The 23331-nt window shown below is 37.9% G+C and overlaps 1 protein-coding gene across 1 annotated transcript in view; it reads right to left on the bottom strand.

Annotated features, from left to right (window-relative positions):
• Positions 1 to 4800: 4800 nt before the first annotated feature.
• KLHL14 (kelch-like family member 14) overlaps positions 4801 to 23331 on the bottom strand; it is a 100593-nt gene continuing 82062 nt past the window's right edge. Inside the window, exons 5-9 of the mRNA XM_011943727.1 lie at positions 18314 to 18392; positions 11310 to 11500; positions 11070 to 11228; positions 8075 to 8232; positions 4801 to 5704 (exon numbers count right to left, since the gene is read on the bottom strand). Coding sequence (XP_011799117.1) covers positions 5564 to 5704; positions 8075 to 8232; positions 11070 to 11228; positions 11310 to 11500; positions 18314 to 18392 — 728 coding nt within the window. The 3' untranslated portion in view covers positions 4801 to 5563. The remainder of the gene's footprint in view (positions 5705 to 8074; positions 8233 to 11069; positions 11229 to 11309; positions 11501 to 18313; positions 18393 to 23331) is intronic.

The raw sequence follows: 23331 nt of genomic DNA, 5'->3' as shown, positions 1-23331 counted from the left end.
CCTGACCTCGTGATCCACCCGTCTCGGCCTCCCAAAGTGCTGGGATTACAGGCTTGAGCCACCGCGCCCGGCCTCTATTTGGTTAATTTTTTATGACATGTACCTCTTTGGTGAATTTCTCATTCATATCCTGAATTGTTTTTCTGATTTCTTTATATTGTTTATCTGTGTTCTTTTGTATCTCACTGAGCTAGTTTAATATCGTTATTTTGAATTCTTTTTCAGTCATTTCATACATTTATTTTTCATTGGAATCTATTTCTGGAGAATTGTGTTCCTTTGGAGGTGTCATATTTCCTTTTTTTTTTTTTTTAATGTTTCTTGTGTCTTTATGTTGATATTTGCACATCTGGTATAACAGTTGTTTCTTCCAGTTTTTGGATTGCCTTTCATAAACAAAGACTTTTTCCTGTAGATGTATCTATGGTATTAGTTGGGTAGGGCACTTTAGTTTTGATTCTGGGTATGTGCAGTAGGGTAATTGTTTATGATTTCTTTGGCTGTAAGTAGTGTCAATGGTGTCTATGATTTCCTCAGTGGCTTAGGCTGAAGTTGTTAGTGGAGGTTGTGGTGAGACGTTGCTTAGGATGGGGAGGCCAGGTGGGCCAGTCCTTGGGCCCCTGTAGTGGCAGTGGTGAGCTAAGTATACCTGTCCTTGGGTCCCCCTGGTGGCATACATGGGCACTGGTATTAGTGGGTCTAGGAAGACCCACTAATTCTTGGGCCTCCAGGCTACACGATGGCAGTGACAGCAATGGGTTGGGTGGCTGGGCAGGCCTCAGTTTGCTGGGCAGTGTGTATGGCATACATGATGGCAGTATCAGTAGTAAGATAACCTCAGGCTCTCAGATGGCATGAACTGGTGTCAGCGGTGGCTGCTATGGCTGGGTGAGGCAGTCCCCAGGCCCCTGGTGACATGTGTGGGTGGTACCAGTGGTGGTGGTGGTAGCAGGCTGGGTGGGCCTGTTCTCCAGCCTCCAAGAAGAGTGCACAGATGTCAGTGGTGGCAAATGAGGCGGGGTGATTCTCAGGTTTCGATGGTATGCTTGGGTGCTGGTGGCAGGTTTTGTGGGACTGGTATTATGGTGCACATGTGCACCTGAGGCGACTGATGGGTCAAGTGTTCCAGATTTGAGCAACATGATTGGAAGCAAAGAGCCTGCTATCTCCCTGCAACCAGATGTTCACCTTTCCCCAGCTTACCCCTACAGACCATTGTGTTGTATATAAGGGATTTGGAAGGCCACAGAATAAGAGTCAGCTTAATAAGTAAAGAAGGGAAAGGGAGGTTACAATCAAGGATCACTTTATTACTTTATCTGAAGTGATATAATTCTTCTGTGCTTGAGGAGTAGACAGTCCCATTCATTAATTTACTTCATTGTCCTGTCTTTAGCATCATTAGTGAACTAAAATACACTAAAATAATACTACTGCTGTTAATGTTGAGAATTAACATTTACTGGGTCCTTAATATATGTTAGGCAACAACCTAGAATAGAATAGAATGAATAGAATAGAATAGGCCACTCAAGCTTCAAGTTACAGAAAAATTTTTCTTATTCTGAAGTTTCTATTGGGTTCTTGAAGCACATGTTTACTATGCATATCTAGAAATGCACTTTTTGTTATTGCACCAAGCCTATGGAGTCAACAAATATAGAATACCTTTGCTATGGCCTGAATGTTTGTCCCCTCCAAAACTCATATTCAAATTTAATTGCCATTGTTAACAATGCTAAGAGGTGAGGTCTTTCAGAGGTGTTTAGGTCACAGGATCTCACCTTCGTGGGTGGAATTGGTGCCGTTATAAAAGGGCACATTGGGCCTCTCTTGTCTCTCTCACTGTCTTGGTTTCCACCATGGGATGACACAGAAAGAAGGTCCTGGACAGATGGCGGAAACTTGGTATTGGACTTTTCAGCCTTTGGAATTGTGAACCAGTAAATTATGCTCATTATAAATTACCCACTTTCAGGTATTCTGTTCTACCAGCACAAAATGGACTAAGATAACTTCCATAAAGACACCCCACCCTATATTTGCTGTATATTTATTCTATGATTCAGAGCAGCACTATATAGCTACAGCTACACAAAGCAAATATATCATGCATTTGAATATTTTATTCCTCCATTGACCCTTCTGCTTCTTCTTATTGGCATAATATTTCCCACTGAAGTTTTCATATCCTCAAGGTTAGGTGCTTCTAGAAAGTCAGGCATGATCAGTCATGATCAGTCCTTTCTGTGAGAACTCAGTCTATCAAGGTTCTCATCAGTGTGTATTAGTTGGCTTCGGTGTGCTTTACTAATCCTATTTTAGCTTATTTATTTGTTTTTTAAACCTCTTTTGACCTGAAGAATTAAGTTTAATCAGAAATCTGGCATTTGTAATGATGCCCTTTGGGATATATTCAGTGAATACTTGATACTTACCATGTTGATAATGATATAGTTTGTTAAGTGATGTAAGTGTCAAGGAGCTGGAAAAATATGAGTCTGACTGACTAGGAGAGAACAAATGCAGACACTAATTTCAAGCTCACAGACACAGCTTAATTAATTTTAAAAATCTGATCTGTAGTTTTAGCCAGTTTTAAGATGTATTCTCAGAAAAAATATCTTTTTTTTGCCCCCTCAGTATATTTCCACTTTACCCAAAATTCTTTCAAGTATTAACTAACTAAATATAAAACATGAAAGTACCGTCTAGCGAGGGACATCAAGGTGGTTTCTTGAGATTAGGAAAAAGATAAGCATGTCTTCTTAACATCTCATGATATTTAGTCAGCACTGGAGCCTTGGGTATTTCAGGGGATTTGGAGAAGCACTTCAGCAACTAGCCATTGGCTCAGGAGAAGTTTCTTCTTTCAGTGTGCTACTCTAGTATGTGGAGGAGAAGATCCAATGGAAGGAGAAAGAAACTCCATTACTCTTTCTTGTGGAATACTAGGGAGGATCAAAAGATCCTTTAATTCTGAGTTTAGTCATCACTAATGATAGATTTGGCTGGGAAGCATTAAAGTAAATTCCCCCCAGCTTACAGGCTTCCGAGCCTAGCTCCTGATCTTACATAGCTCTTTGCCTGGAAGGTTGCCCAACTACTACCCTCACCTACAAGCCTTAGTTCCCCCTATGTCTCCCACAGCCCCTTTAATTGCCCTGTACAATTACTTCATCAGATCTTTAAAAGAGAATAAAATGAAATACTATGTATTTGATAATTGATTTAATAAAATGTGTGATTCATTATTCTTTAAAAAGGGTGCAGGTATTTTTTAACACATATGGTGCTTCTAATAATGTGTATAAATATTTAGTTATTTGATCTCAGGTAAGTTATGTCTTATTATAACACCCTTGTAGTGAAAACATCAGATTCCATATGATTTTTAACTCACAACATTTTCCAGAAGTATTCCATAATTTTAGCACTGTCCATACTGTATACATTTACATATTGTGAGAAAGCCAAATACACTTGTAAATCATAGCTTCAGAATGAAAATATTTAGGCATTTACATATCACAAACCTTCAAACAGTTTAATGTAGAGATTTATACATATGCTATGTAAGTAGGATATGAGAGACAGTTGAATTAGTACATAAAGTTTTTATTTAAAGTTTTCCCCTTCCAAGCAAGCTTCATTTACACATTCTAATACTGTACAAAATTTACATTCTCTGTGACTTATTTATTCACTTTTCACTTTCTAGTAACTTATGTCTTTCTGAAATACAGAAAGCTTTACTTATAGTTCTCATAAATGCTTTTATTTATTTTGGTGAGAAATAAAAAATAAAATGCAGAACAAGTCTAAGGAAAGCAAATGTTCTTGTATAAACTGTGACTTTTGGAAGAAACAGTGACAGTTGACAACAAAAGGTTCTGAAACAGACCTCGTTCTATTCATGATGTCAGCTGAGATTTTCCCACAGAGTACTGTAACTTTTCTTTCTATATACTCATATGTTTTCAAGGAAAAAGAAATGAAAGTTGATTGCACTGGATATACATATATTTATATATATTTTTTTACAACGGATCCTTTGGATCTGAACATACAAATAAATACAAAAACAATGAAGATTGCACTTTACTGTGGAAACGGCATTGGATTCCAGTATACCCATTTATCTTGACGTGCTCTGCCATGAAAGCTTATCACCAAGGCATTTTTCATCTGTGGGATTTCCTTAATTATTGTTTTGAATGACACATTTGTTGAAGGATTCAACATCATCTCTGGATGGTTAGAAAGTATTTTAGGCTTTTATTTACTCCTAAAGTTGTTGTTCAAGCTCTGAAGGGCTTGAAAATCGAATGTGCATTCCTGTCAGTTTTGTCCTTTTGGTTGGCCACACTGAGACTATCTCATGCTATCCTGACCTTCTGCTCCTGAATTCCTCATGCTCCTCAAGACAACTAGCAATTGCTCGCTTAAATGAGTTCAAGCATCTCTGGTGATAACAAACAAAATATGATGAATTGGGGGAATAACGATCGTAAGTCAAGTGTCTAGAGCTACCCAAAGGTGAGGAAGAGGAGAAGTATTTTGTCAGGTGCTATAATTGGCTCCTGTGGCTCTTGTAAGTTCTGTGTTTTAGAAACAGAAAGACAACTGGAATTGTACTTAACAGAAATTATTCTTTCTTTTCATCCCTGAATTCCTGAAAACAATCTCCCATTTTTTTTATTATGGATTAAATTTGGGTCAGACATATCATATAACAGAATCTCTAAAATAGTACGTGACTGAATTTGTCAATCCTGTCTTTTGAAGTAAATAACATGTTAGGAAAAAGCACAAACCTCCATGAACTGAATAGTGACATAATGTGTTTTGTTTTAATCTTTCAGATAAAATTGAGGACACAGAAATGATGACACTATCTAGCTTAGAACCTATAGGGTAAAAAGCATTTATTACAAGAGCCAACATGTTTCTCTTTTCTGATCCCATGAGGTGCTATAAGGGCAGAAGGTGTATGAAATAAAGTTGTAAAGAAATGAAAATGCCTCTCTTTAATCTTATATGATTTTCAATAACAGTGCTGCCAATGGAGTCTGTGAAGTAGCCAAAGGTTAAGAATACAGAATCAAGTGGCAATTTCTGTAATGCAGTATATTTTGCTGGCTCAAATTTGGAATCATTCTTGAACACAATATCCCCGAAATGTCAACATAGATCACATGCAGGTAGACTACAATGCACAATACTGATCTCAGGTCTCTCTGGGGCCAGTCTTCTGTATTTTGTCTTTCTCCTTTTGAAAGTTAAGATTCACATGAAGAGTTTTTGTAAAGCTGGGATAAGTTGAAACCAGTCTGAAATGGAAGAGTCTGTCACCACAGGAAGTTTGGCGCGATCTGGGTTACAGACACAGTATATGTTCAAGAACAGGTCTCTTCCTTTTGTAGTTACTTATAAATCACCAGAAACCAGGGGTGGGTTTTGGCAGTTGTACCATTAGAATGCATTGTTCCTATTATAATAGTGATGTCACCTGCCATTGCTTCCTAGAATGTGATACCGTTCATTCCAGAGTTTCCTGGTGTTATTTGTTGTATGGCACACAAGAGGGCAGAATAACTGTCACACAGGCAGGGCCTGCCAACGGTTCTGCTACATCTCCTTCGAGTTCTGTCCAGGTTCCTTTCTCTGGACAATAGCATATTGTAGATGACTTGTAGGCCCCCTGTAATGACAGAGGAGGGAGCATTTAGAGAAGGAAGTCAGAGAAGTGCAGTGGCAATATTACTGATCACATTTATTAATATATTGAAAAGAAAATATCTGTTCTCCATTCTTGCTAAATAATTCCAAATGAAAGCAATGGATTTTAAACTGTTCTATTCCAAGGTAAAAGTTAAGATTGACAACATTTCAAAAAAAAATTGTGTGTGTGTGACTAATAATAAAAGTCAAATACCTAGAGGATCCTGGATGCTCAACAAATCCTAAATCGGCTGGGTGCAGTGGCTCATGCCTGTAATTACAGAGCTTTGGTAGGGAGGGCGAGAGGATCACTTGAGCCCAGGGGTTTGAGACCAGTCTGGGCAACATAGCAAGACCTCATCTCTACACACACACCAAAAAAGATAAAAACAAATTGGGCCTGATAGTACACATCTGTAGTCCCAGCTGCTTGGGAGGCTAGGACAGGAGGATTGTGGTTACAGTGAGCTCTGATCATGCCACTGTACTCCAGCCTAGGCAACAGAGTAAGATCCTGGCTTAAATAAATAAATAGGTAGATAAATAAATAAATAAAAATAATATACTAAAGATAGAAGTTATCCAGCTGGTTTAAGTTTTAAAAAAAGAACACATTTACTTTAAACATTCAAATAGTTAAGACAATGATATTTCAGATTGTTGTCTCACTTCTCTATTTTTATTTTGCTACTGTGAAGAATCAGAGCTAGGATTGAAAACCAGTTTAAAGTAAACTGGAAATGAAAGTTTGTCAGCTTTCTCATATATTGATTTATTTATTTTCAAGAGGCCACATGAGAAATAAAATGTCCTTAATCTTGTTTTCTTTGTCAATTTTAGAGGCTAGTGCTTGTGTAACACTTCCCTCCCCAAACCAAGGCAGCTTTGTGTTTATGACAGGAAACAAACAAAAATGCCAACCAACCTAATAATTATTTTTCTGAAAATGCCCAGTGTCTACTTCCAAATGTATATATCTTGCAGCTGACAATATGTACAAGCAAAGCAAACAAGTGCACATATGAATATCTAGTTATATATGTCAATACCTATTTGCCTACATATAACTAATAATGTTTTAAAGCTCCCCAAAACATTATGTCACAATCTTGTTAGAGGCAAAAGAAATAAAACTAAATAATATTATTAAAACCACCAAATTAATCTTATAAAACTAACACAGGTAATTAGGAAAATAGACAAATGTTCATCATTTTAAAAGTGAATATGTAATCTGCTAGACCCGATGTGTCTCCTGATGTACTGTAATTTGAACTACAAAGCCACCTTCTCAGGTGTTCTTGCTAAAAAAGAAGAAAGAAGTTAACAAAGGAAATAAAAAAAGGAAAAAGCTGAATTTAATTATGCCCTTATCTCTAACTTCCAGTCTCTAGAAAATATGCAGACGGAGGACTATTTCAAATGACTTCACAAGGAAGTCATTAACCAATTTCAGAATGTAGGGTATTCTGTATAACTGACCCTCTTGTCAAAAAATCAATGGCATGAAACAAAAAGAGGCTGGGTAATGTTCTAGATTGCAAGACATATAAGAGAAATAATGATGAAATATAAGAAAGATTTGTTGGATCCTGATTTGGATATGTCAATTTGAAAACTACATCTTTTTTTTAAGTCAGTGGCAAATATCTGAATATAAAAAGTTATAAATGAATTATTGTTAATTTTTTGGAGAATGAATGTATTTACATAAGTTAACGATTTTTAAAAGGTAAATACTGAAGCATTTAGGGTGAAATGATAGGACATCTGGGATCTGCTTCATATTGCCTGAGCCAGAGATTTTAAAAGAGGGGATAGATGAAGTGTGGCAAAATGTTGATGGATGTTGAAGCTGAATGATGGGTTAATGAGGGCCCATTCTAATCTCGATTTTTGTGTATGTTTAGAAAATTTCATGATAAAGAGGGAAAATAAGGGGAAAAATCAATGGCAAATCACGCATCCTAAATAGACTTCATGAATATTGGAGAATGAATTTCCATTTTTCATGCCTTACCAGTCAGAAACCTTTCAGACTCTCTTAATGAACTGCAGACCATTTGTAAAATCACCTCAGTTTGACTTTTAGTTGGGAAGCCGGAATCACAAGATCATAGAGATAGGAGAGAAAGAGAGCTGCTGCACCTTGTCATGCTGTTGATCAGCCAGCAAGCCAGTTCAACAGCCACCAGACTGATCCTATTTTACTACCTAAAGCAACTGACTGCCTGCGTGTAAGTATGATACTCTTAAAAGGTACATGTGTGGAAGATAACACATTTGGAAGGATACAGAAAAAGTAAGCACCAACAAAATAAAGGGGCATGCAGTAAATGTGGACACATACCATACTCCAGCTGTAGCCTCCCACAAGGTAAATGCTGTCATCAAGTACTGCACAGCCAGGGCCGCTTCGACCCTCCAAAATGGGAGTTTGGAGTATATTCCACTGGTCACCTTTCGGGTCATAGCATTCCACAAGCATTACATCAAGGTGGGAGAAACCTAAGTGACAGAACAAAGTGGAACAACAAAATAATAAATGCTCAGGGTCCCAATTCAAGGCTAGGCCTTCTTTTAAAAACAGGTCTCAAGCCAAAATAGATAATTATGGTTTTGAAGATACAAAAGCATAAATTCACTGAGATTGGGAGAAATGTCAGAAAGACCTAAAAAATCCCAAAGAAACTCTAGTTGTTTTAGATTACTTCAAAGCAAGAATATCTGAACAGATGTCATTAGTGAAGGTTGATTATATGTGGATAGATCTTATTAAAATGGTTTATTAAAACCTTATTTAAAAAGGCTTAAAATAATAGTTTAAGCAAGCATTTTACAGGGCACTTACAATATGCTAGTTTTCTTTTCTAAGGACTTTATTTAAATGAACTCATTTAATCCCTTCCATCATTCTATGAGATAGTCCCTGTCCTTACTTTCATTTAATAGATAAGGGAACTGGGAGACAGAGAAAGTCAATTGCTTGAGTAAGTCACAAGTCAGTAAGTAGAGAGGTTGAGATTTGAATCTAGGAGAGGCTTCAGAACTCAGACTCTTGCATACTAAATTGTATTGCTTTTTCTCAAATGAATATTTAACTCTCTCAGAATGTTTTGATAAAAATATGTTGTTCAGCATCTTTTACCTTTTTCACAATTTGACTATATTTATAAACAACTCTGATGATGTAAATGGTTTCTAATATTTGCCAAGAATCAAGGTTTAGAGTAGGAGGCTGAGTACCTTTCACTGAAGAGCTTCTCCTACCTCTTCTGATAGGGTTCTCAGTGTCTGTGGCAGTACCTAGGTCACTGAGAACAACTTAAGTTTTCTGGACACTACTGGAGCCCTGCCTTTAATTTAAAGGGTGAGAAACACCTAGTGGGAGCTTCATACTCACCAAGCAGATCAAACCTTTAATGTTTTTATTTATTATTTTTTCCTGTAGTTAAATGCAGGCTATGGATATTTGCTAACTGACAATCACAGTGTGTATTTTAAAGTAACCAACATACTGGATTCTTTAAAATAATTGAGAAGATGAATCAAAAAGTGGAGAAATTTTGGTCTTGAAGAGGTAGACAGGTTATTTCGGTTACTAACTTCCTACAGAAAATAAATCACATAGATGGTGGAACAACAGAACAATATACTCACTGCAACTCTAGAGTATATTCCTTTCCTTTACCATTAAGATTATTGATGATGATTTTTGAAGCATATACACTTAGAATGGGCACTTGGGCAAATTCCGGGTTCTGACCTTAGAGGCGTCATTTGAAGATATATATGCCTTCTCTGTGCCAATGTTATACATGGGGACTGTAATCCTCATAGAAACCATCAAGGCAAGATTAATTATCCCTCCTTTACAGATATGAGGTTAAGTGTCTTGAGTGAGACCACACAACTAGAAAGTGCATAACTAAAATCAAACGTGGGCTTAGATGCAATGTCTATATCCTCTCCTCACCATGATGCCTCCTTGAGCTAACCCAGTTTTGATGTGTGTGTACTATTTCTCATTTAGATTGTCATTACCTGAGTCTTTCTGTCCAAACCCAACCTTAAATGTTAGAAGATCCTAGAGCATTTAGACAATATCTTGTGCAGAAGAATGAAAAGAAATCACATTTTAACATAAAAGGATACAAAGTTAATATAAAACATGTCGACATAAAGGAATGGTGTGTGACTCGAAATGAAAGAGCACCATTGAAAGAGATCAAGAATAAAAAGGGAAGAGTCACAGTAGTAAATAAAATATTTTCCCACTGGAGAGAGCACTTAAGCTGAGCAGCAGACATGCTCTAGGCTATTGGCATTTCTGAACATGAACTTGACTGAATGAACACGAACTTGGAAGTATCTATGTAAAAATTACACCTGTTCAGACTTTATTACACTTACAGGTAAACATGTATTAGGAAAATAGAAAAAGCATCTAGGTCTAAACCATCTAAAAAGATGTATATACTATTAAAAAATAAATGCACACATGTGTGTTATCTACCATACTTAGATAGCCTGTTTCCCATTTAGCTCAATTTCAGGGATCATAGACTAGCAGAGCTGAAGGAGATTTTAGAGATCATAGAGCAGTTTCTTCATCTTCAGATGAGGAAACTGAGGCCTAAAGCAGTTCAATAATGTTCTCGATATCATAGGTCTCTCTGTTTTCCTGTCACATTCAGTGTTACATGCATGCACATAGTGTTATATATGTACACATACACTACAAAAAGTTGCAGTCACATACATATTTGGGGCAGGAAAGGTGCCAAAACATATCTCTGAAAATGCTATGCTTTAAGATTTTTATTGAAAAAAGCAACAGAATTTGATAATCATAAGTAGTTTGCTATTCAATTCTTAAAAAATTCTAAATTTAGACACAAAAATCTGATAAATATTACCTTTTAAAAATCACATGTTAGCTTTGTGCACTTATGGCTAAAGTTCTTTATGATTACTGCAAAAACAATTTTCTGGAAAAAATTCATTACTACCACTTTGGTGATAAGAAATAATTTATTTCAGTGAATTCATTGTTACAACAAATTGTTTGTGCTCTTCAGTTATTAATGCTCCTGTTTCTTATTTTCTGTAGACATCATTATTCATTTCTTTTGTGTGTATGGTAACTAAAAAATAATCCTATCTGCAGAAAAGCCAAAATAAATGCTTGCTCAAGGGTACTGCCAATTTACACAGAGTAGATTTTATTAGATCAACATGTTTTTTACTTGGTTAACTATCATTATCTAAGGAGAAACCCCCTTAGCAAGAAATATGAGATGCAAATGTTGTTGTGACTAAAAGACAAAACACCAAAAAAAGACCTTTCAAATGATTTCCTCCAATTGCATACAAGCGATCATTCATTACAGCCAAAGTGTGAATTGCGCGTTTTGTGTTCATATCTTGTTTTCGAGCCCAGACATCCATTACTGGGTCATAGCAATATAGCCACGGGACATACTCTCCGTTGTGTACACCCCCTGTGAAATAAACATAGACATACAAGTCAAGAGAGTGCTTTGGAACTGAACTTTGTAACACAAAGTGGAGGAATTACTTGCCTGAAATGTATATTTTCCCATTGTGCACTGCTCCCGCATGAGCCGCCAGAGGCTGTGGCAAAGAGGAGACATAGCGCCATTCATTTGTTTCCAGGTTATAGCACTCCACGCTGGACAAGTAGCCAGTTTCATTCCTTCCACCAATAACGTATAAATGTTTGTCCAACCGACATGCATAGAAACTGGCTCTTCTACAATGAAAACAACCCACAGTAAATCACAAGAGGAGCTGCGAAATGTTACCTTTTGAAATAAGGTAAGCACCACCCAGTTAGTCGTGAAAAGGGGTGCATTCTGCTTCAGAAAGGGTTGCAAATCTTTAAAAATTACACATATACCTTGTAAGTCTGAGACCTTCTACAGTAATCATATGTATTGCCCTTTCTGGTTAATATTCTTGATATTAAAGTAATAGTAGAGGAGAAATTCACCAACTCTTTGTTTCAGCCCTTTTTATCTTGCTTTTTATACACTGTTAAGTGTTCATTAATATCTGGGATATTCAGTACCTTGTAAGGATATCGTAGCTCTGTAAGACAAAGTGAAAAATGAAGTAGATAATGTAACAATAATAAATTATCTTGACATTCACTTTCTTTATGGTCCTTCAAGGGTCATTGTTCCCAATTTATAAGAGAACTACATCATCAAAATTTTTCTTCAATTACCACTTTTTTTTACCCTTAGTACTACTGCAAATAGAAAAACTTTTGTGAACTTCATATAATGTTCAAATTTTGCACTTATATAACCAGTTCAGGAATTTCATCTAAGTAGCTTTTTGTGTTGATTCTTAAAAGGCTATAAGATATTTTAGGTCCCTTTTTAAGAGAGGCTATTGACTATATTATCCCATTATGCCATCAAAGCAAAAGATACAAGCTGTGTTGGAAGGACTGTAGACAGAACAATCCTAAGATATGCCATAATTTAGGAGTGAGATTTGAAGATACTGAGGACCTGAATTAGAGCTGTAGTAGAAGAAATGGAAAGGGGTGATGCAAAAGATATTTTAAAGGAAGAAAATGTAAAACTTGGCAAGTAATAAAATATGGAAGCTCAGGGAGAATAATGTTCACATAGCAGTCAAAAATTGGGAGTTAGGATGACTAGTATGAAACTTTAAGCAAGCCTTTGACTGCTTCTTTTTTTCATTAATACTACTGGAATAATATACTTCACAAGGAAAATGTGGTCCAATATTGAATAAGTATAACTGTTAAGTGCCATGTCCCTCAGATAATGTAGTTTATATTTAATGAATTAATGATCTCTATTAAAATAGATGCCAAGATTCTTATGGAATGTTGATTGCAAGACAAGGAGTGCTACAGGTTTTTATCAAGGAAACATGTTGCTTGGAGATTTTCCAGGTTGTGTTTATGAAGTACCAAAACATTTAGGAGGTAGTGTATAGTATGGTGATTAACGATTTGGCTTCTTGAGTAAGACTGCCTGGCTAGATGATGTATTAGGTGTGTGGCCTTTGACATGTCACCCAACCCCTCTCAGCCTCAGGTTCTCATCTGCAACATGGGGATGATAATGGTCTCTTTCTCACAGGGCTATTGACAAATACATATAAGTGCTTGTCATAGTGTCCAGCATTTTGTTCATGTTCAGGAACTGTCAGTTAATATTACCTGGATAAAAGGTTTTTAAAAATTGACCATCAACATGTTTGCATGTAAACATTTCCGAATAATGTTTAAGTGACAACTAAATTCTTTAATATTCGTTCAGATGATTTGTTACCATACAGGCATGATATTTGTTATGGATGGTAATGTATTCATTTTTTAATAGTCCTGAAATTATCCTAATAGACATCATTGATAATTTTAGAGCAGTATTTTAGCTATGTTTGTTTTTTTCTAGATTTTCTTGATATATTTGAAGGAAATATGTGCCTTGGATAATTCAGAAAGATGGTGAAGAACAACAATAATGAAAACAGTGGTAGGGAGAAAAGTAGGAATAAAATAAAGAGAAGATGAGTCAGGTTTCATAAAGTAAAGACTTAACTGGGTCCATGTCTTCTGTGGGGTTTGTGAGGCTCTGAAATTGTAATAAAATGCTGTAGATAGATGTTTTTGCACATGTGCATTTTTTGGAGGAAGCTTTTTTTTTTGAGACAGTCTGGCTTTGTAGCCCAGGCTGGAGTGGAGTGGCGTGATCTTGGCTCACTGCAAGCTCCGCCTCCCGGGTTCACGCCATTCTCCTGCCTCAGCCTCCCGAGTAGCTGCAACTACAGGCGCCCGCCACCACGCCTGGCTATTTTTTTGTATTTTTAGTAGAGACGGGGTTTCACCGTGTTAGCCAGGATGGTCTCAATCTCCTGACCTTGTGATCCACCCGTCTCGGCCTCCCAAAGTGCTGGGATTACAGGCGTGAGCTACCGCGCCTGGCCAGAGGCAACTTTTAAATGTGATCATCAAAGGGATTTCTGATCTTAAAAAAAATTGAGATTTTTCTGGTATGAGGGACTAAAAATTCATCTAAATATAAATAAGATTTCAAAGCAGTTCCAAAATTAAGTGCATACAGATAAACTACTGATTCCTTCTATTTCCTCAACCAGACTTCAGTTACTTTCTCACTGAATATGATAGGTCAAAGTTATTCTACTAGTACATTTACCTTTTCAAGTTTAAGTGTTTCATTGAAAAGACTGACACATGTCTACAAAAATCCGTCCTAAAGTAACACATATTTTTTTTCCACCATTGACACTAAGGTAGTTCGGTATACTTCTTCCAGGTGATTCTATAGTAGGTCTAGGGGCCTCTGAAGCAGTGCATTTTCTTTTTCACTAATGGGCCATCTTTAAAGAATTGGGACTATGTGGGTTGTAAGCTGGTCATGGTGAGTTCTGTGCAGCATTAGTTTAGAAGAAAAGATGCCAATTAGTATGAAAACCTTCTATTTAACTGAGTTTAGATATTGGAGAATAAGAGGAAGATCTCTCTTTGGTGAACTCATTTTCTTGTCTAAAATTCAGTTTTTTCACTTGTTATGATCTGGTTGCTTCCTCACCGTGACACCTGGTCAGCCTGTCAGAACCTGCTCTATTTTCTAGCCAAGGCGTTCTTCATGTGACACTCCGTGTGTACTCCTAGCTTTATCCACACAGTGTCACTGTTAGGATCCAAATGGGAAACAATCAGCAGGTTTCACTTCCTGATGAAAAGTGCATTTTTAGGTAGAAATTCCAACAGTAAAGATTCTGAATCTTCGATTTATTCCCTTGCGTGCCCAAAGCGAGAGTTCCTGAAATGCATTTTAGAAACCTGATTGTTAATGGTCTGCCAGCAACTGTGAACATTCGCTCTAGGCTAAAATCTTACCATACCAGGTCTCTCTTGACAATGCTCCCTGCCCCTCTTCGCCACATGAAGAACATACAAGGTTTAGGCTATTTTATTTTGAGAGGAAAGTAAGTTCAAGATTGTTAAAGATTTTTTAGTGGGATTACACTGTTTCTATTTCAAATTGTTCATCTCTCCCTCCTTCAGCCTCCCCTGCCCCCACTGCCAGAAGCAATATTCAGTATTTGTGAGATAAGTTTTAAAAAGATTAATAATAATGCATACAAATATACTTTAAACTCTGCTTATTTTACAGATCTTTACAAGTTCTCTCTGGCCCTTAGAGTTGTCAGTTTATATCCTAAAGCATGAGATTGGATTACTATATCCTTACCCAGCTTGAAGTTTTGACTTTTGTCATTGGATTAAAAACAATGGATATGTTAAAAAGAATATTGTCTCCCATCGTTTCTTGTAACACAAAATATTACTAGAAACAAAATATTTAAACATTGACGCATTTTTGACATATGAAATTCTTGTCTTTTATTTACTCTGTGAAATAGAGGCTCTGTTCTTAACGCTTCCCAAACTGCTTTTTCTTCTATTTCTTTAGATTAGCTAGGGGGTAAGATCTCCATAAGAATAACACTTCAAACATCAATTTTTACTGAAAAAAAATTAAGTTACCAAAGCATTTCTACTGATCCAAGTTTTTAATTTTTCCTCTCCTTACTGAAGAATTAAATTCTAAATCTGAGAGCAAAACAAGTCATTGGCACTACATTTAAATTTATATTTTCATCTATTCATTTCTGACAGTAAATTCATAGCCAGCAGGTATGCAATTCATGAGCCGACTCATGGTTGAGTGAGTCTGAAGGCCATGTGCCCATTTCCCTGCTAAACTGGGAAGGTGTTCTGCACTTTTTCTCTATTCTTTTGGAAGGGTTGGCTAGGTAGGGTATCCTGGGACTCAATCTGCCAGCACTGAGTGGGAAAAGGCAGATCTCACAAATGCCCCGTCAATCTTGCAGCTCCATCTCTCCTGTGGGCTGGTTGACCCAGGCAACAATCTATAATTTAAAATGAAATTTTTCTATCGTTACCAAGCTTCCATTCAAAATAGCAAGCACAGCTCTGTAAGGGTAGGTTACCCCAGAGGTGGATTACAATGTGTTTTCATTATTCTCAATTGGTTTGGTGATTTCTCAGCATAATAATTTTTCAGCAGTTTGGTAGCAGCATAAGGGAAGGGGATAGGTGGGGAACTTCCGGTTTCATTTATGATCTACACAATGTAAAATTAACTAAATGTTTTAAGCAACTTTTCTGATCTAAAGAGTGTCTCATATATTTCTAGATTCTTTTTCCTCTTTTTTTTAAACCACCAATTAATCTACACTAGTAACGGATTGTACTTGCTATTTTGAATGGAAACTTGGCAACGACAGAAAAATTTCATTTTAAGTTATGGATTGTTGCCTGGGTCAACCAGCCCATAGGAGAGATGGAGCTGCAAGATTGACGGGGTATTTGTGAGATCTGCCTTTTCCCACTCAGCGCTGTAAGGAGCTCTTTATTTGGTCTATCGAGTTGATTGTTCTAAATCTAAAAAAAAACTTCTTTTACTAGGGACGTGACATGATATACCATAATGACTTAGAAAGAAACGTTAAACAGTCCATCCTGTCAACGGTGGCTGCCGGGCGCCGACAGACCATGGCAGGTCTTTTTATCAGGTCAATGAGCTGCTAAAAATTGTCTAAGTAGGACCCTGCCATGATAGGCCATAGTGCCTCAGAGGAAGTCATTACAGACTATCAAGTAAACAATACACATTTTCAAAAAAATTACTAATTAGGTTTTGCAGCAACACTTCCCATCCTTAGGGGCTCTACAGTGGGATAATTGACCACGACGTGAGTTATGCCTCCCAAGCCGAAGGCATGAAGGTTAATTATCACGGTGTACAGCCCCCAGCAAAGGGGTCCGCGGTGATGAGATGATGACATTTTAAACATGTATTGATAGTTGTTTTTTAAGTAAAACTTTTTGGAATAGTTTTGATTAAAGGGCAAAGTGATGCAGCTGTAATAACAGCAACCAGGAAATAACCTCCAAAAGGGAGAAACAGGGTGCACTGCAGAAAGAGACCAGGAAGCTTCAGATTCATTAAGTTTGTCAAACTATTAATTGACTTAGAATTATTTCCTCAGGTACCTTTGAACTAGACATTCCTAAAAGTGTCTGTGTTAATGTATTATGCCTCATCATTTTCACTGTATAGCCTTTAGTCTTCTAAGGGAGTTTTAATATATTTACCTGTATATAGAGTAGAAAGTTAGGTCTTGTGTTTCATTAGAGCATGGATTCATGCTGTCTTGCTGCAATAAGTACATTTTTCAGTAAATGGTATTGTATGAAAATTTTCTTTTAGCTTAGAATTTAGGATTAAGAATCCAATTTAATCTCAGGGTAATCTGCTTGAATGTTATAAAAAGAGAGATATTCAGGTGAGAGGTCATGTAAGAAATAGAAAAGAGAAAGAATGCTGATGATTCCTTTTTTTTTTTGAGATGGAGTCTCACTCTGTTGCCCGGGCTGGAGTGTAGTGGCGCGATCTAGGCTCACTGCAACCTCCGCCCTCCAAGTTGAAGCGATTTTCCTGCCTCAGCTTCCCAAGTAGCTGGGATTACAGGTGCCTGCCATCACGCCCGGCTATTTTTTTTTTTTGGTATTTTTTAGTAGAGATGGGGTTTCACCATCTTGGCCAGGTTGGTCATGAACTCCTGACTTCATGATCCACCCACCTTGGCCTCCCAAAGTGCATGCTGAAGAGGCAATAGGATGCAGCTTACTGTCTATCACACTGGAGAATTTGCTCAAGAGGATGTCTAGATATTATTTGAAAAGAACCAAGTGTTCAAAATCTAGGCTGTGAATTTGCATATGCACATAAAGACATGGTGTCATGCCTGAGGAACAGCTAGGAGAGACAAAATATATGTAAATATAGTAGCCATCTTGTCCTTTGGTAGCCAGGAGACTTGGCTGAGATAACTAACTACTCTGTATGCAAAAGATGAGATGACACGTTGGAAGACTAATTTTTTTTTTAAACCTAACAAATGACTTGTTCTTGAATGTATGGATTCAAAGACATTTGGGGAGGTAAATGCAAACAAGACAAAATTTACTCTTGAAATGTTAAATTTCAATATTTCATATCTAATTATCTAAATGTCTAATATTTAAATATTGAATTTTAATATTGAATATTGAATTTAATATTAAATAATTTAATATTGAGTATTGAAATGTCTGTACCAAAATGCACATCATTGCAAGTATAGTGTTTTATATTTCAATTTTAGGGTTTAAATATGTTATCACCAAAAAGAGTGATATAGCCAGAGAAATTTTAGCTCTGTTTGCAAAATACCAATCAATATAATCAAGAAAGACAAGTCACATATTTTTTTTTCTTCCTACATTAGGACAAATAATTGACTTAGTTTTCTCTATTGAATTAACAAGGAAGGTCACGTAAATTGGTTAGGCCAAGTTTTGTATTTTGCCTCATATGTCTTTCATTGACTTTGTTTAACATTCCTTCTCATGAAAAATCACCTAGCACCCATGCCCCCTGTAAAGCCGTCACAAACATTTCAGGTGCAAGAAATAAACACTTACCTTTCTTGCATGGGTGGAAGTTGAATCCAGCTGTTAAATCGAGGATCATAACGACTGACAAAATTTGTGCTGTGTTTGCCTGTAAAAATGTATTTGAGACATTTAAAACTGAGATTCTTTTGCTGATTTGCACATATAGTAGTATTTTATAAGGCGTCTCTGTTCTCAGGTTTAACAAACAGATGAATTAAGTAGAGGGAATGCCTACCACAGTGCAGGCGACGAGTCAGTGGAAAAATAAATGTGCCGCCTCAAGTGTTTTTCCTCTTTCCTTCTCTTTCCTTTTTCTGTTTTTGCAATGAGTTAGGATAAAACTAAATCAACCACAAGAATCAAAGCAACTATATTTACCAAACTCGCTTTTATTACAGTGTTAGGATAAAAATATCTGGGGTGTTACTGGTGTTTTAATGCTTTGAACACAGTAAGTTATTGTCTGTAAATTATCAGTTCCACTCACATGTGCACGGCCTCGCTATCGGGGGGAGAGTCTGCTCTCTCTCTGTTCAATAATAGCAGCCACTACAAAAAGAGCCCGACTGGGAAAGTTAGTTTTGTTCTACACATATCATGTAAGTTCTGCGTGTGTATCTGGGGGAAGCACAGTTGCTGTGACATATACACAGGTGTATGTGCTGAAATGGGAGACATGAGTCCTCCAAGCTGCTTAACTAGCTTGTCCCCTCTGTTGAGCCTGAGAAGCATGGTAATGCCTCCAAAGTATTAAAATGAATCTTATTTTATATACGTGTTGACATTAGAACAAGAAATGGAAGCAAAATAATATATTACATTCTCTGTGTAGCACCTGAGATGATAATCATCTAGAGGACTTGAAGCCTTAATTCTAAGTCTGCCTTTATTTATATATGTGTAACTAGACATTGAGAGATGGGTACCAAACTTCACTACAGGACTGAACAGATAGGGGTGTGTGAGTGTGTGTGCATGTACTCACACAGAAATGTCCACCCAACACAATTATTACCTGTACAAATATATATCAAGCACCTAGCACCTACTGTGTGTTTTATGTATTCTAGACTCTGGAAATACTTTGGTATGCAAGATAGACATAGTCCGTATCCTTATAAATGCATAAACAAACGTATAATGTGAAGTAGTGATGAATGCTATTAAAAACTAAAGCCAGGAATGATAAAGGGAGGCCAGTTTAAGTAGGAGAGTCACCTGCTCACAGACATCTTTTGCAAGTCATGCAAATATCTACAGAATGAGCCTCTCAGGCAAAGGGGCGGGAAAGAATTAAGTCCCTGGACTGGCAGTAAGTTCAAAAACAGCAAGAATGCTGGGGTGACTGAACAGAGGTCAGAAAGGGGTCAAGGGCCAGAACATAGTGTGCCTTGTGGGCTGATGCAGGATTTTATATTTTGTTATAAGGACAATAGCAAGTCACTGGAGAGTTTTGGGCAAGTGAAAAACAGTCTAATCTATCACGCTGGCTGCTGTGTAAAGAGTAGACTATAGGGGGGCCACTGTGGAAGAGGGGAACTGTCAGGAGGCCACTGCAATCATTAAGGTAAGAGCTGTGGTGGCTTGAATGAAGGTGGAGGTGGTGAGAAATGGTTGAGTTTTAAATCTGTTGTGCAGGCACAGCCAAATACAATTTCCTGAGGGCTTGAACATGGGTATGAGAAAAAGTGAGTCATTCAGGATGACTGTTAGGTTTTTAGCCTGAATAACTGAATGGAAGGTTATGCAATTTGCTGAGGTGGGGAACACCAAGGAGGAGTAGCTCGGGAGTTGGGAAGAGAAGTTATGAGCTCTGTTTTGGAATTAACCTTGGGAGACCTATAGGATCTCAAACAGGAAGTGTCTGGTAGGCCACTGGCTAAATGCGGCTATGGGTGCAAATTTTGGAGTCATTAGTCCAGAGTTATTTAAAACCATAGGGTTGAGTGAAACCATTTATGGAGAGTGTATGAAAATGAAAGACAATGGGTCCTCAGAGTGAGCCCTGGAATAGAAGAAGCAAAACTGACAAAGGAAAAGAATGCTCAGAAATAGGGGGAAAGGTGTGGTATTTTGAAAGCAAATAGTGTTTCAAAGGAAGGGAGGTGAGCAGCTGAGAGGTGACTATGGGATTTGGCAGCACGAAGGTTGCTTGTGGCCTCGACAGGCATTGCTTCAGTGGACTGGAGGGGATGAAAGCCTGAGTGCAGACTGCTCAGGAGAGACTAAGATGTAAGAAAGTGGAGGTAAGAGGATAGGCACTGCTTCTTAGGACTTTTGCAATAGAAAGAAGGTTATAGCTGGAGGATGCAGCATTGAAGGAAGGTCTGTTTGGTTGTTTTTAAAGTTTGGACACACTGGAAAGTCCTTGAGCGGGCAAGAAGGAATGAGGAATAGACTTTAGGATTGGGGCAGAAACAATAGTAGGGGGAAGACAGAATATATAAGTTGCAATGGAAATAAGTGAATAGATTGGAGGTAGCAAAATGAAGAGTTTATCTTCTGAGTGCTTCTATTGAATTAAAAAGTAAGGCCATCAACTGAGAGTGAGGATGGTGACTCTGAAGAAGGAGGCATTTGAAAAGACTGAGGAATGATATAGTTACCTTGGAGGGTAGAAAGGCACATTGACGACAGAAATTCAGTGGAGCTGAATAGTAGCCAGCTTGGCTGTGTGGTTTTCTCTATCTACATTTAGTTGCTCAGGGGCAGGGGAGAGAGGGAAGAGGGTTAGGTTTAACCAGGACTAGTATTGCCAGGCAAATTCAGAGGAAGGAGAGAGAGAACAAAAGGTGGCAGGTGTATGAGGAGAATGTTTATAGGGATGGGCCATAGAAGCTAAGCTCAGTAAAATGGGAAGTAAGGTCACGAGGGGATGATGGACAGTGAAAATGTGGCATTGCCGGCAAAACAGTGGATTACTGCCACATAAAGAGGCAGCAAATGGTATCATCTGCAGATGTCCTTTAAGGTACTTGGGGTTTTAAGGGATTGAGAATGGCAATAAAGAGAAAACAAAGAAGCTGCTTGCCTCCAATAATATAAAGTATGTTGGGGAAGAAGATACACACTCGCTCCCATTAGAAAGAGTGGCTAGGAAAGCAGTACTCTCAGAAGATAGCCAGGTTTTGGCCGAGCGCGGTGACTCACGCCTGTGATCCCAGCACTTTAGGAGGGCGAGGCGGGCAGACCTTTGAAGTCAGGAGTTCAAGACCAGCCTGGCCAGCATGGTGAAACCCCATCTCTACTAAAAATACAAAAATTAACCAGGCATGGTGACGGGCTCCTGTAATCCCAGCTACTCGCAAGGCTGAGGCAGGAGAATCACTTGAACCCAGAAGGCAGAGGTTGCAGTGAGCCAAGATCGCACCACTGCACTCCGGCCTGGGCAACAGAGTGAGACTCCACAAAAACAAAACAAAAACAAAACAACAGCGCTAGGTTTTGATTAGAAAAGAAGTTAAAGGAACCATTCAGAGGAGAATTTAGGGATTATAGATATTTTGCTGATGTGAGATCACGAGTTGCAGGGATCATGTGGGAAAGTTTGGATGGTTAGGTTGAGTGTTAAACTGAGTTTTATTTGGGGACATACAGGAAGAGATAAGAGTACCAGGGGGAAAGGAAGGCTCAGAAGATTTGTATTTCACATAAGGAAGCTCCAACTCAAGAAAGAATTATGTCTAGAGCTGGTTAATAAGTGAGTTTTTGTGAAATCTGCTATCATTTCCGTGCAGAAAAAATATCATCGTTCTTAGTCAAGTTCCAAGGTTAATTCCCAAATTCAGTTGAAGATTAATGATATTGATAGGAAGGTAGAACCTACCCACTGTGTATAGGAATGTTTCTCTAGATGTTTGGTTTAGAATTTCCATTTGGAAGATGATATCTGCCTCCTCCTGGCAATGGAGCCAAGAGTGCCTTCATGTGCTGAGCAGTGATGGTAGCAATGTTCACTTCGGGTTGTAATGGTAGTGGCCTTGATTCAGAGAAGAGGCTAAGCAGAAACTGGTGTAACATGGGTGTGAGATGAGAAAATGGTTTCCAGAGGCAGGGTCAGTGATGCAAAAGAGTCTGGGTGTGGTGGCTCATGCCTGTGGTCCCAGCTACTCAGGAGGTTAAGGTGACAGGATTGCTCAAGGACGGGAGTTCAAGGCTGCAGTAAGCTATGATTGCACCACTCCAGCCTGGATAACAGAGTGAGACCTTGTCCCCAAAACCCCCAAAGAAGACGCAAAAATAGGGCAAGAATGGAGGACTGGAAAGACGAAAAGAAGGAAGGCATTCTGGAGATGGCAAAGGTGGTGCAGAGAGGATAATGAACCTCAGGAGAAATGAGCATGGTAGAGTGAGGAAGGTGAGATGAAATGGGGTTATTCTCCTTCCTTGTGGCTACTATGGAGATGCTACCAGCAGCGTGAGAGTGTCGGCCATATGCTATGAAATTTTGGATTATCCTTCACACATTCTGTTTTTTCTCATCTTTTTCATATTTTTTTCTCATTTTCCTCCACTTTTCTCTTTTGTGCTGGTGCCCTGTCACCAAACACCATTGTTGCTTAGCACTGGGCTGATGTGATGAATGGGGCAAAGGGTGGCGGTTTCCAGTCAATGTAGAGGAGAAGGAAGTGGGAAGAAAAGAAGTTCCCTATGAGCAGTTGTTTTGGGAACCAGTTATTAGGAAGTGACAAATGTAAACTGGGTTTCCATAAGCTGGGGCACTGACGGAGTCTGTGCATATCTATTAGAATACGATCATGCATTCCTATCACTAATGACATGAAGAGAGTTGATAGGAGTCAATAATTATATCTGAGTAGAAAACCTTATGTGTATATTTTGATTATATTTCCCATAACTAATATATTTGCTGACTTCAAGTTGTGGTCATCAATAGATCATCAATAGATATAATTATATTTATTTCAAAGAGTATATGTTTGTGTTTTATGAGCATGTACTGAAATTCACAATTTTGTATTTCAAGGGCACACATCTCAGATACCATTTTCATAAGAACTAATTTTTTTTTTTTTTTTTGAGAG

Source organism: Colobus angolensis, unplaced genomic scaffold (assembly GCF_000951035.1).
Source record: "Colobus angolensis palliatus isolate OR3802 unplaced genomic scaffold, Cang.pa_1.0 Scaffold220, whole genome shotgun sequence".
NCBI lineage: Eukaryota > Metazoa > Chordata > Mammalia > Primates > Cercopithecidae > Colobus > Colobus angolensis.
The sequence above is the reverse complement of the archived record's forward strand: the minus strand, read 5'-3'. Positions and strand labels throughout refer to the sequence as shown.